This window comes from Xiphophorus maculatus, chromosome 7, assembly GCF_002775205.1.
Source record: "Xiphophorus maculatus strain JP 163 A chromosome 7, X_maculatus-5.0-male, whole genome shotgun sequence".
Classification (NCBI taxonomy): Eukaryota; Metazoa; Chordata; class Actinopteri; order Cyprinodontiformes; family Poeciliidae; genus Xiphophorus; species Xiphophorus maculatus.
In genome coordinates, this window is record NC_036449.1 from 20,787,236 (window position 1) to 20,802,072 (window position 14,837).

The 14,837-nt window shown below is 37.9% G+C and overlaps 2 protein-coding genes across 2 annotated transcripts; both read right to left on the bottom strand.

The window, feature by feature from the left end:
* Positions 1-313: 313 nt before the first annotated feature.
* LOC102232537 lies at positions 314-2,479 on the bottom strand. The gene is made up of 2 exons (XM_023336625.1): positions 2,418-2,479; positions 314-1,061 (listed from the first exon to the last, which is right to left on the bottom strand). The coding sequence occupies exons 1-2, from the start codon at positions 2,477-2,479 to the stop codon at positions 314-316; spliced, it is 810 nt and encodes a 269-aa protein (XP_023192393.1).
* On the bottom strand, positions 1,540-14,345 carry heg1 (heart development protein with EGF like domains 1). Its single transcript, XM_023336626.1, has 14 exons — positions 13,805-14,345; positions 7,460-8,666; positions 6,522-6,994; positions 5,056-5,169; positions 4,812-4,934; positions 4,635-4,720; positions 4,421-4,476; positions 4,134-4,294; positions 3,677-3,811; positions 3,507-3,549; positions 3,382-3,419; positions 3,181-3,268; positions 2,830-3,007; positions 1,540-2,692 (listed from the first exon to the last, which is right to left on the bottom strand). Exons 1-14 carry the CDS (start codon positions 14,343-14,345, stop codon positions 2,549-2,551), a joined length of 3,387 nt encoding a protein of 1,128 aa, XP_023192394.1. The 3' UTR covers positions 1,540-2,548.
* Positions 14,346-14,837: the final 492 nt, after the last annotated feature.

The following is a 14,837-nucleotide window of genomic DNA, read 5'->3' on the forward strand; positions in this document are numbered from 1 at the left end:
GCAGTTTTTTTAATTTTATTTAATCATTTAATGAAGATAATAAAAATAACTAAAAGTACATTAAGCAATAAAATATTTTTGCAGAGGAAAAAAAAACAGCTGTAAATATAAATTTTTTCTGCAGGTCACATATGTTTCATTTCTGCTGCCAGCTCTTAAACTACCAACCTGCTCTGTTCCACATATCTGCTGCTCTCTGCCTGAACACAGACTGAGCAGCTCCCAGGTTAAATGTGGCGCCCAACATGTAGAAACTGACCACTGTTAACAACTTATGAAAGCAGACAGATTTTGCTGAGAAGTAAACACGTACTCATGCCAGACAGCGAAGGAAAAATACAGGAATTACAGGAATGATGCCAGTGATAGTGACTCTCAACTGGCTACTGAGCCGAGCACTGGAAAGGGACTGTCCATTTATAACCATACGCTGAATGTGCATTCCTATATAGGCTACAATGATATAACTAGATGTCATCATAACAACAAACGAGAGATAAAAATGACCCTGTTTTATGATAACCATAATAGCATATATGTCCACAGTCTGGTTCAGCAACTCTTCCACCGGTTTGCAGATAGATGCCTGTTCCACCGCAGAAGTCATGTTAAGTTCAGATCCAGTAGGATAGGGAGCCATAATAACCAAGACTAAATCCAGTAAACTGTAAATGTTTTCTAAAAGAAAAATGAAGAAGATGATTGGTTTGATGTTCTTCTTAATCCAGATGAAGATGGCTCTCTGTGCAGGAACAAACTGAGTGTAATAGAAGAAGTTCAGCCAGACAGAGGAGGAAACGCTGCTGGACAAACAGCCAAGTGTGATCACAAGATATATTTCAGCGATCCTGTCAGCAGTTTTCTCAGAAAAAAACATCCTAAAAGCTGTTAAGAAATAAACAATGGTGCTGACAACCAAGGAGCCCAGAAGTAGCTTTAGAGGTTTCTTGATCCTTTCTCCATGGAGAGGACACACGATGCAGAAGATGTAAAATGCATTAATTATGAAGTTGATTACGCCTACAGGCCCATTGACTAGAGCCCACGTTAGGTAGTTCCATCTTTGCTTATGTGTTTCTTCTATTTTTATGTGTCGGTTTTCCTGTCTTCTCTATCTACTCTGTGAAGAGAACCGCTCTTATCAACTAGACAATGGCATCAAATATGCAGTGGAATAATTCTGACATATTTACATATTATGCAAACAGATTATGAAAATTATTCTCATCAGTTTGAAATTACCTGTGAACAAGGTCGTCTTCAATGTGTTCATCACTTTAAATGCATTGTCATTGTTGTCACCTTTGATGTTTCACTTCTCTCTATGTCAAGTATAGGCAAATGTAGATGTTAAAAAATGTGAATTCTAATGTCTCCCACTTTAACAGATATTTAACTGAAAATATTTTTCTCTTGTCAATAATAATTATTCTGCTCCTATAACATCCCCATCATGTGTCAAATATGTGAATTGAGAAAAGAGTTTTTCAAGTGTTTTGATTAATTAAAATCAGCAATAAATTCCAGGCAAAAAAAAAAAATCATTTAGGTATTTTTTATTTAAATAAACACTTCTGACTAAAACGCCAGAATCAACACACCATATAAACACACAAAACCAGCAGGAAAACACTCATAAAAATAATAATCCATGTCAGCAACAGCAAATTATGATACATCTTTACATTCAAACACTTATGGAGAGTTATAATATTTTCTGGTAATTATTATTTTGCACCCAACTACCCCCACACACACACACGCCCACACACGCGCATACTATACCCTCATTTCTGTGCGCACACGCAAACACTTTCACACACGTAAAGCCACAGGTTTATCCCTTTGAAGTCAGTCAGTGTGTATGATTGAGATAACCATTGTGCTACATGTGGACAACTTGGGCATACTTGGAATAAATAACAGCTAGCATCAGTTTACAAAATCATTATTCAGTCAGTATAGATCCAATCTTTGGACATTTTTTTGTTATTTGTTAAGCTCCACAATTCTTTTTCAAGATTTATAAAACTAGATTTCTTATTACAGCAGTGTTGTGGACTTGTATTTCAGGTGCTGCATCATTCATATTTTTAGATGTTTTGGGCCATTTTGCTGATGTCTGTTTTACCTTTCTAAAATCTTATAAAGAAGAATTGTTTTATGTTTCACTGTTTATCAGTGCAGTGCTTTATAGCCAGGCAGCAATAACTGAACACAAGAGGCAGACAAAACACAAACAGTAATGGACCATTCACCTTTGCATTAAAACAATGGATGAATTGCTCCATTTACAGAGCCCTGTAGAAGTTGAACTAAATGATTCAAAACATGCAAAAACACTGAAATGGTCACAGGGATAAGGATTTAACTTGCAAAATAGTTATTTTTAAAATGCGCCACACACAGAAGCTCACAAGTTTCTGTGTCGAACTCCGATTTCAGATAGCCAAACGACTTTACTCATAAACCTCCCCATGGCGACAATAGAAATCATGATGCAGTACAGTAAGAGTCAGAGGATGTGTGTGGGTCCAGAGGAAGACATTCAGAAGTAGTCTCTTCTCCGAGAATCATCGCTTATGAAAGAAGGGTTCAACTGGGCGGGGTAAATGCATGAGTGGCGCGAGCCCGGCAGACCTGTGAACGGATACAGGCCATTTCTCTCCAGGTCGGAGTTACGCAAAGCAGGCTGAGGGAAACAATACAGAAAATACTTTAAATATTTGATCTTGTTGAAATTATCAGCTGTACCAAAGAAGTACAGTTCTTCTGTGCCTAAAAAAAAGGTTTTAATATTGTAAAATGAACATGGAAAAATCTACTTACAGAATAGTAAATGTCAGTCATCTGCAGCAAGTTTTTTGTGCTGCCATTTTCCTGCATCTCTATGGTCTCCCTGCCCCACTCCATGGATATCCGATTATTTTTGGGAAAGTCTGCATACGGTGACATCTGCATGTCTCCACTCTTGAAGATGATTTTATTGATGTCATTTTTGTCTTTCCTGAAAGGTTAACATTTTTAAAAGTAAAACTTACAGGAAACACCAACTTTAGCCAGATAAAACTGATTAAATCTAAATTTATATATATATATATATATATATATATATATATATATATTTTTTTTTTTTTTTTTTTTTTTTTTTACATTCTCTGACAAGGAGGACCATCTTACTTGCAGCAAGTGACAATTAGAGCAATTATGAGAATGAGGAGGAGAGCGCCTCCTGCAGGTGCCACCACAACTGCAATCAGCTTATAAACTGTAGTGTTAAAATAAGAAAGAGATTGCAGTTATCAAAAAATAATACTAATAACACATGAAAAAATTTGTTACAAACAGACTGAACATTATTGGTCAGGTAGATCTACTTACAATTGGCACAATTGAAGCCCCCAAATCCAAAAGTGCACCTGAAAAGCAGAAACAAAAACTACTTTCGAACCTTAAACGTTAAATTTTACTGGTTTGATAGTACAAAGAAACAAAGTTTGACTCACGCGACACATGTGCCATTTTCCAGCTTGTATCCATCCCTGCATTCTGAAATAAGACAAAATTGGCATTATTTTTAATCATTTAAACAAATCAAACTAAATATTCTGTTGTTCTTCTTCAAGTGAGCAATTTATTTATCTGTCACCATTCTGTAATGAGGAAAAGAGCTTACCTAGGCAGGACAAGTCTTCTGGGTTGTGTTTGTAATATCCCTGGAGACACTGGCAGTAGGCCGTTCCACTGCTGTCAGTGCAGGTTGAGCGCTCGGCATCACACTGAGTCTTCTGAGCTTCACATAAGCTCTCCACTGGAACACAATTAAGAGTTATTCTGGATATTAAATTAAAAGTTTATGTCTAAATCATTTATATCTGTAATGGAGAGTGTTGGAAGTAATGTTTTTCTAATTTAAATAATCTGTAGTTCTCCACCAAGAGTGGCCTGAATGCTATCTGTTGAGAATGGTAAATGCTTTTGAATAAATTCTGCCCCCTGGCGGCTATACATATATACACTGTGAGATTTGATCAACTGCCCAAAGTAACCCTTCCAACACATCCCAGAAAGAAAGAGAAGAAAGTAAAGCTTATTGATCTTGATGATGGTGATGTTCATGCTAATCAACTCACTGTGGTAGGAGAGCTGATGCTGCAGGACCATTCTGCAGTGGGTCAGTGAGGAGCTGCAGTTGCTCAAAAACATCTGGATGCTGTTGTACACTTCAGTTGTCGTCACATCAGTGGAGATGGAAAACATGTTGACAGCCAAGATACGAATCCCACCTTGCTCCCTATGTGGAACAATTGCGCTGTTTTATTTGTTTAACTTTTTCTTTTTTTTAGCAAATTAAAGTGTTTTAAAATGAGCATCATCTACAGAATATGTATGTAAAAGTTGAAGTGTGCTGCAGACTTACTTGTTCCTTAGTGTTGAGCGACTATAACCTTGGAGGACCGACAGTGACACGTTGAGCTGAATGAGATACATTAAGCATCAACTAAATGAAGATATAAGCAGTGATGATGCACGCTAAAGTGTCTTGCAAAACTATGTATAGACTCGTATATTGTATTTACCTTAGTATTTTATATTTTGTCATATTATTTTTTGCATTGTAGAGTGAGACTTACCAGCTGTATGATCTCTCTCTCATACATGGCAGGGTTTTTGATATGATCGTGTCTGTTAAAACTGAAAGTTCCCAGAAATGTCTTTACTATAGAAGGAAGAAAGAAAAGCCTGCAGTGAGCAAGTTGGAATAACTTTAACAAAACCATAAACTGGACTGATTTGCATTTCAGGATCACCTCTGGTGCACGTCCGTCCATCCTCAAGATGATAGCCGAGTGGACATTCACAGTGGAAGGAGCCATTTGAGTTTAAACACTTGGAGCCAGTCGGGCAGGGGTTCTGCTTACACTCATCCATATCTGAACACAGTAGGTGCAAAAAAAAAAATACAATATAAGAGGAACTCTCTCAGACCTGTAAATATCAATCATGTTCTTTGTAATCTGAAGATTTGTTTTGATCGTGTAAACATGACATCACCTTGGTTGCAGGTGGGTCCTGTCCAGGCCTTCTGACACTGACAGATGAACTCTGGTCCCTTATAGCTCACACACATCCCTCCGTTCATGCAAGGGTTCGACACACAGGGATTTCCTGGGAGTCAGGGAGGTCAAAAAGTATAGTGTCATCAAAACATTCTTTTCTTTTCTTACACCATTTTTTTCTGCTGTAAAGCAGAGTACAGCATAACTATCTATGTGCACAAAGTATGCCAGCCCTATTTTTAGGATGTTTCTTCTAAAATGCATTTATAATAAATGAAATGTAGCAGATTTCTAAATCTTTTTTTCAGATGTAATAGGTCTGCTATTTCAGTTAGGATTTTGACCACATTACGCCACTGAGACTGCATCGGAAAAAGTCTTGCATGGCACAGTTCTTGATAGCAATTAGGCAGATAATATAAACAAACCTGCCTTGCCTTTTGTATACTCTCAAGTAAGACAACTGTTGGAATCAAGAAGAAAATTCACAGCAGCATAATCTTGACTAAGACTCAGCACTTAAGCACATAGCTTCTACACACAACTCAAAACATTGTCTCTAACATTCAGAAACATGTTTTTGATAGTTGCAGTTCTGAGATATTTATATTTGGTGTTCTTGTTTCAAACATACATAAACATAGATTGTGAAGTAAGAGTGGTTATTTCTCATTTTAAATAAAATAAATAAAAACTAATAAAATATTTTCTTTATAAGTAAAAGTTTTAGGCATTTAAAATTGATTTGTTTGATTTTTATGGGGTTTTTTTTTAAACTGTAAGCGATTTTAGTTAATGACAAGCTAGGATTTGAGTTAAGAACGCAGTGTTTATATTTATGTTTTTTTTATAACGCTTTGCATAGGTTGTGATGTTTTATGAATAACTGCAATGTGTACTGGGCAATATTTAGAAGGAATACACAAGAAAAAAATGAAGTACTCCTTAGTCCTTCCCCTACATGTTAAAAATGTAAGGCAACTGGCTGCAATACGTGCTTTCACCACAGGACGTCGCCAAATACCTTCAAATATGAACCTGAATTCATTTATGAAAAATGGATCACTTTAACCTTCAGAGTTAAAATCGACAGTTACTCATATCTGAAAATAAAACAACTTAGCTTCAGTTTATGAAAAGAGAATATTTTTTAAAATGTTCTAGTCATTTTGTTATGCATTTACAATATCTGCCATCTATCAAACTCAAATGCACAATGATTATTTTAAAGTAATATTTTACCTATAATTAGTTGTTTTTTACAATTACAAAAACATCCAAGCTTTCCAGCTGTTTTAAAATATATATATGTGAAACATTTGCACTTTTAATGTTACCCTCTATGACATCCAAGACCTGATTTTTCTTTCAGTCAGTGAAGATAAGAACATGCTGTGCCAAGGTCACATCAGGGAACCTAATGACATTGAAGTGTGAGCATGAATTAGGTCAGCAGCTCACTTTGTGGCAGTCTGGCAGTTTGGACTGCGGTGGGCACCGTCGTCACTTCCAGCTCTGTGGCCCCTCCATCTGTCTGTTTCTTGGTGGTGTGTACAGCCTCTGTAGTCCTGGCAGGAGTGCTGTGACTGTCGGTGGTTTTGCTGTACTGAATTTGCATTGTGGTGAGTCTTTGGGTCCCTGTGCTTGTTTCTGCCTGCGTGGTTGCTGCTTTTGTAGGAATGACCATCTTAGTTGAAGGCCTCTGCGTTTGGACTGGTGGGAGTGCTGCAGAGGTCTGCAGGGTCGGGGTGGGGGCTGTGGAGGAAGGTGAAGTAGATGGGACAGTGGTCTCTGTAATGGATTCTGTAGTATAACTACTAGAGCTGCTGCTCAGCGTTGATGCTGATGTTGCTGGTAGGGAAGGAACAGTGGAGGCCATGCTGGTGGTGGTAAAAGCAGTTGACTTAAAGGTGTTTTCTTCTGTTGTCTGTGGTCTGTTAAAATGAAGAGAAAATTGATTAAATCTCCAAGTAGCTTTGTTTCTGAATTAACTAAATTTTAAATACGTGCACTATCTTGCAAAAAAATATTTATAGCACTTAATCTTTTCTTCACTGATGTGCTCTAAGAAACATCTGAGGCCTTCATAGACCAGCTATATTTATACAGAGATTAAATTTGACACAGTTGGACTCCTTTTACATATTAGATTATTTTTTGAATGTAACTGATTATTTTCTGAAGGTAACTGTTTTTGAAGGTAACTGGTTTACATATTAGATTATTTTTTGAAGGTATCTGAGAGGCCTGAATACAAACTAACACTTTTTAAAATATGCATCATTTCCTTCCACTTTACCATTATCTGTTTTTCTACCACCAGCAGGGGGCGAAAAGGCTAACTGAAATTGATTAGTTTCTGTGAGAACCAATTGGTAAAAAAAAGTTAAAATTTTTACCTCTCAGTGGCAGTGACTGGTGTAGGAGTGAGGAAGACCCCGGTAACCATTCTTGGCACGTTTGTCTGAGACTCATCCATTTCAGATGAACTGCTGATTGTTGAGGGTACTGTAGTCAAACCTGTACCCACACTATCCTCACTGGTTTGGGGTGAAAGCCCTTCTGTGCCTTCCTGGTTCTGAGTGTTGGGGCTGTGGGCTCCAGTGGTCATCTCTGTGGACAATCCAACACTGCTGTCAGAATCCTGATCTGTCCCAGAGGCATTTACTGGACCCTCTGAGTGTGAAGTGAACGGAGGAGTGGAGGAAAAAGGTGTGTCTGACTGATCAGTGCTGGGCTCCGTTACCCTGAGAGGTGGAGTTGAGTTAGTTATCTCCTGAGATGTTAAAGAAAGCTGATGCTTTGTGGCGTTAGGTTGTCCGGTTAAACCTGGGGTTCTGCTGGCCGCCGCTGGACCATTAGTTTCAGAAAAACTCCCAGTCACTCTCTGCTCTGTAGTTTCTCTCCCATCAGTCCTTGTAGACGGGGCGCTTTGAGTATAACCCTCGGTTTCCACAGGCCTTGGAGGGACACCCCAGGTGGACGGAGGCTGACGGGAGCTTGAGTCCTCCGTAAATGCCGATGAGCTGCTGTTGTTAGAGGAAGTAACAGAGAGCAGAGTTCTTTCCCCGGCACGGCTTACAGTTGTTGTGTAGGTTCTGCCGGTGAGTGTGCCGGTCTGCGACACCAAAGAAGTAGCGTCCCCCAAACGGAGCGTCGTATCTGGACTGTCCTGGGACATGGTTTCATCCTCAGGAAACAGCCAGGGTTTGTCCTCCGTTGACACCGAGTGGGAGATTACTGGCATCTGGTTTGTGTTAGTAAAGCCACTGCTACTACCGACAATGCTACTGCTACTAGTACTACTGCTGCTGATGTTACTACTACTACTACTGCTGCTGTTGCTACTACCACTACTAGTATTACTACTACCACTACTAGTACTACTAGTACTACTAATACCACTACTACTACTACTACTACTACTACTACTCCTGCTGCTACTATCACTACTAGTACTACTACTACCACTACTACTACTACTGCTCCTGCTACTACTGAACTCAGTGGTGGTTATAAAGGAGGAGGTAAGTGGCTTTGTGGACAGATTTGTGGCTTCAGAAAACCTGCTGCTTGTTTTTGTGAAGGCTTCTGTCTGCTCCATGTCTGTAAATAGAAGAAAAAAGCAAAAACCAAAGATTAATTTTCTCATTGTGTGCATTCTGAAACAATACGACACGAACTCGTAAAGGCTAAGCTGCACCAGGTTTGGTAATCTGAGTAATTTATTCAGTATCTGAAGGAAAAAGTGGTTTTATTTTATTTTTTATTTATTTATTTTTTCTTAATTAGGTAAGCACTTTCAGTACTCTGTCAAGTAGCCAAATAAAGTTAATAAACCACAGCTAAATGTCATAAGCTGGCTGACTAAATGGATATTGCAGGAATGAATGATTTAATCTATGGATGAATCGATGGTTGGTCAAAAAGATTGGCATAAATTATTTTTTTAAAATGGTTAAAATGGAGCAACTTATTCTCAGATCTATTTTTTATTAAATTGTCATGTAAACATAATATTTTTTCATAATACATTTTTCTTTTTTCTTATATTGTCAGTCAAACTTCTAAAATACATAAACTAGACTCCAGTTTTTTCAAAGAAACCTGAATTCACTAAAATGAATTCATAGACATGCTGTCATGATTTCATAAATTCCTTGAAATTTTGGTTTTGCAACCATTTAATAGTGCCCAATAGAGGGCGCCAACCAGAAAGGCTGGAACCTGTGTAGGGTGCAGACAGTAAGAAGATGCCGTCAGGGTGAACAAAACCTTTTTGTATGGGCACTAAATTTTGGGTGGAGTATAACTGGCAGCCAGTTTGTCTACTCCTAACAATGGCTTGAAGTCCTAAATATGGAAGTGACTGTCTCTGCTGGGAATCTGCCATTTCCTTCCTAAAGCTGAGTGAGCACAGGGCGATTGGCAGAAACCAGCAAAGCATGAATCTAGGCGTGTTTTCATTGTTCAAAGGTCTGTTTTAGGCTGGTTAAAATGGTTTGGTCACATATAAACTCCCTGAACACAACCAGAAATGAAAAGAATGTGACGACAGAGACGCCATTGCCGATTTGGGGACATTTTTGTGGCATTTTGAAGTTGACAGCTGAGAATCAAGGGCAGCATGAAGAGGAATGGTATGCAGCAAAGGTTTCCACCTAGAAACATTGTTCCATGTTCTATTTAAATTAGATGACTCTTAGTATTACCCTCATAGCATACTCTGACATTATGGTGTTGACATTCAGTTTATTCATTACTTCGTTAGTTCAGAACAAAAGATGAGCTGTAAATTGCATTTTGGTTACAGATGTAATTTTTTCTAGCTGAAATAATACAGTAAATATGGAACCTTAACAACTCATATGACCTATATGTCAATTAGCATTTTATTTATCTGCTCAGACGTTTACCAACTACTTTACATTGTCCGCCAAATGCTTCACAATTACTGGCACCCCTGTTAAAGATGTGTTCAAAATGACCCTCAAAATAAATTAATCTTTTATTGCTGCATCATATTCCAGCCTTTACTTCTACTTTGATTAGTAACAACAATCCCTATGAAATAAATATTTTTTTATTTGTTTTAGGATTTACCTCCATAAATTGGCTGCATGAAAATAGCTACTTGCCTAAACTCACTTTGAGATAATATTTGTTGTACATTTGTGCTATATAAATAAACTGAACTAACCAAGGAAGACGAAATGGCTGGAAAGGGTCACTTAAGAAAACTGCGTCAAATTTCTGAGTATGAGATTGTGCTACTGCAATAAAAGATTAATCTAGTACAGGCTTTTCCAATATATTTACTCCTGGGGGTAACAACTAAATAGTTAGTGGCCTGGTGTGAATGAGATTTCTTCCTCTGCTTATCTCTCTGGTCTTGTGTGGTCTGACAGCCTTTTATCTGGCCTCTCTCCAGGACTGAGAAAAGGGGTTAGTGATGGTGCCACAAACGGCTCCCATACAAAACTTATATAAAAGGTGGATTCAGCAGCAGAACTGCCTGTCTGGTGGGAAGCTAAGGGGATGAGAAAAGGGGTCATCAGATGGTTTTTCCCTCTTAGTTCCTCCGCATTTGTCTCTCTCTGGATCCATTCTGGGAAACAAAACTAAGACTGGAACGTAGTGCTGGCAGAAAGTGATGGACACTCCCAGATCACGCTGCTGTTTATCTCTTAGCTGTTAACACAGTTGTCAGTGTTGTGTCTTCACATCTGATATGCTTCAGAAACTGTTCTCTCTGGTTTAGCATGTCCATCTTCCTTAGTGACAAATTATTAAAAATGCTGTGAATAAACAAGTTAATCTAAATTGTGCATACGTTTTGTTGCCAGGTGGTTTAGCTGTGACCAGAAAGCTGCAAATGTTGATTTGCAGCGTTCAATATGACCATGACCTTGAGGATCTATGTTAGTCATTTCAACCTTCTTCTTCCTTGCAGCATCCATGCCTTCAAGCACAGCTCAGATTGAGGGCATTGGTGTTATGAAACGTTTTGGGACGACTCCCACTTGGACTGAGTGTAACTGCATGAATCAAAGAGGGTGTTGGTGGGAATGTCCGAAATATCTCGCCAAACCCACACAGGCCAAATAAAACTAGAAACACATCATCTTAATTACCCGGCTTCAAAGAGCAGAGATAATAATTTTAAAAATGCTGTAAAAAGACATCAATGCATTTAGCACTGATGGTAATATTAATAAATATTACCTACAATAAAATACAACATTACATAAGAAAGGCATCCAGATTTCAGCACTATTTTTGCTGAAATCTGGATGCCACGCAGGACTATATTAGGAATTCCTGCAATTTTTAATGTAGATGTGAGGTTTATTTTAAGCCACATTTCCCTGACTCTTCTCTGGTTTTTAATTTTCATCATCTTTATTCCCCTATTGCTACAAAACTTTAACTCTAGGTGTGGACATCAAGAACAAGCATAGTCCATACACTTGGACAAATATATTATTGACATGCAGCATGAACTTATGGCTCTTGAAATACAATACACCCAGTATTACGTTAATGCTGTCTTTGTGATTAGAATATTGCCTATATTCACATTGCAAAAGTAGTTGCATTTTAATATTGTATATTATGCAGTTATAGTTATCTTGTTTTCTAGTTATAAATACAGAAAATTATTGAGAGGAAAGTTGGTTTTTATGTAATCTGTACATATGTACAGCTGAAACGAGGTATTAATAACAAGATCTATAGCAAAGACATTTTTGACAATGTCTATTCTTAAATGAGACTAAACTTGGCCTGTTTTATTTTAGGATTGCCAAACTTAATTTTATTTAGAGAATAATGAGAGAAAGACATTTTTGGTGATTTTTTAAACTTTATTCAAAGTCAGAAGTTTATAGACATCTTATTACCTCTTAAAACTAAAGACTTGGATCAACTATTTTGTGTTCCCTTGCACATGCTGCAAACAATAAATTTGAATGGTATGATGGCTGGACATTACACTTGCATATAAGATCTTGAACAGATAAAACTGGTACCTTTAGAGTCGTGGAGGTTCACAAATTCCTCCTGATATCACGGCCGATTTCTTTTGATTTTCCACTGATGTCACACAGGAAGCAGAGTGTTTGAAGTGTGCCTTCATGTAACTAAAATGTTTTGAATCAATTCACCAAAAGCAAACAAAGCCTTGATAACTGGCTTTCCAAGATTGCATTAAGGCATAATAATCTCTCTTGAATTAAAAATAGTAGTAGAAAGTTTTGTAAAAAGTAGAAGGACCTGAGAAAATATCCCATATTTGTTTTATTAGTCTGAAAACTAACTGTGAGCTAGATGATAAAATAAAATGCCCAATGGTTTGTGTGCAGGAAATTTGTCGCCAATTCCTTCAAAAGTAAAATAAATATATTTTTAAAAACGACATCTTCTGCATGTATAAAAGCAAAAACTTTTCATGAATATGTTCTTCTTGTATGAGTCTTGTGTCTACCAATTGACACAGTACATAAACTGCAGGAAATTAGAGTATGCTGCCCAGACTGGAGTCATCTGAGGATTCTGCTTGGCATATTCATGATGTCATAATTGAGTTTCAGCTCTGTCTGCATTTTCTTTTATATTGGAAGAACTTCATCAAGTTCACTTAAGATAGCTGAAAGGGCCTACTTTCATAAACAGATACTGTATTAGTTAAAGGCAAAACAAACTTCCTGCATTTAACTAAAATGCATACATTTTGCTTCAAAACATTTAATCAATATTTCTGAGCGCATTGGCAAAACCTAATAGCATTCATATATGTAATATATGTTACATGTAGTTTTGGGGTAACGGGATATTCCTCTGAGTGACCTTTCAGTTCATGTTGGTACCAAAGCTAAGTTATGTACGTTTAACAAGTAAATGTCCACTTAACTAATTAAATAAGGGTGAAGACCCTCTGCTTGATAGCATGTTTGACTTCAGATTTGCTGCTACATTTGATAGGGAATGTAAAAAATACTTAAACCCTTTTTTTCATTAATTTAATAATCTACACACAGACACACTATTCTTTTGGGCACCACATGCAATGATAACACCAGGTGACTGAACGAACAGCTTTAGTTAAATTCTAACCACATTTTTTGTTAAATTTCTTATTAAAACAATGTGGCTAACTTACCCGTTACTTACCATTAGATTTACAAGCTATTTGAAAAAAAAATAGCGACCAAATTTTTGATATGACTTCTAAAAGTTTTATTTAGTGTGAGACGTAAAAAAATATTAGGAGCTAATTGAGGACCACTTCATCAGTTAAGACATAAAATCATGTGCAACAAAAATGTTTGTGTTTTCTGTTTCTTTGTGGACAACACAAATAGAACTGGATCCAGCTTAGACTAATGCTATCATTATTATTTACGGTTTTAGTTTTGTTTTCTACATAAAAGACAGCTTTAAATTTAATTGAATTCGGAATTTAAAAACACTCTTTCCAAAACAGCGCGGGGACAAAAAAATAATGTAATGGTTCTGTCTTTATTTATTTAGGTCTGAAACAACCTTATTGTTATGACAACAGGATAACTACCATTTATCACGTGTTTAGAGGCTCAGTCTGGAAGCAACAAGGTCCCATGCTGCATCCTGAAGATATTGATCACTTTTACATCATAAATTAAAAGCTACATTAGGAAATATGGTTTAACACTTTGCATGATAAACTTTCTATTATCCGCCGGACTCTCGTTCTATGATCTTACCGAGGTGCCCAGCGGTAGCAGCGTCGGTTCCAGCCGTATGTGTGAGCAGGAGGTCCCTCTGTGATGGTGATAAACTCTCGCTGGAATATGAAGTTGAAGTTTCACCGTTTTCGGTGTTGCTGGGTTCGTCTGTGCCCGCTGAATAATACAACCCGTCCGTTACCGAATTCGTGCTGTTGTAGCCGGGGGTCCCTGCCCAGAGGGGCCCCGGCAGACCCAGACCCAGCACCGACAAAGAGCAGAGGAGGACTTGATTCAAAAACCACGTTTCCATGACTTTTTTTGTAAGACCCCCGAAGTAGCGGCCGCAGATCGATTCCGCAAACACGAGTGGATGCCCGGGAGTCCTCCGCCGGGGACACCATGGGATGAGCGCTCCTGTTGTTGGAGCAAGTTTAGATGGGAAATGTATGACTCCTGCTGGAGGTCCGGAGGAGATCCGTAGTTCTGCTGGCGGGGAGCGGAAGATAACAGAGCCGAAGCTGCAGCCTGTTATCACGGCGGAGGAGCCCGGGCTCCTCCTCCTCCTCTTCCTCCACATACACACCAACAGATTCAAGTCTGATTACTGAGCTGCCTGCAGGTGTCAGAAGTAACACCCTAGAATGATTCCTAACAAGTGATGAAAGTGAGTACTTTAGGATTACACTTTAGACAATGTTTGTCTGAACAATGTTTGAATAGATATATTGAAGACAAAATGTGAAAAAATAAAAGCATCATGAGTTCATGATATCTGAAGTGAGGTTCTGTTAAGACATTATAAGCTGTGAATATCTTAGTAACACAGCCGCCTTGGCATCCTCTTTTAGCACAAAACCAGATAAGTTCGATCTGAAGTCTAAGGGTCAAGATCAAAATGTGTTGAGGGATGTTAGATAAAATCTACTCTTTTAGCTTTATATCATGATATAATGTTATCCCCTCATACCCGGAGTGTTGTTTTATTTCTTTCATGCATATTTGAAAAATCTTTGAATTTCTTATGACAGCCATTTGTGGGTGCCTACTCACTTGAAAGCACAAAGCGCTG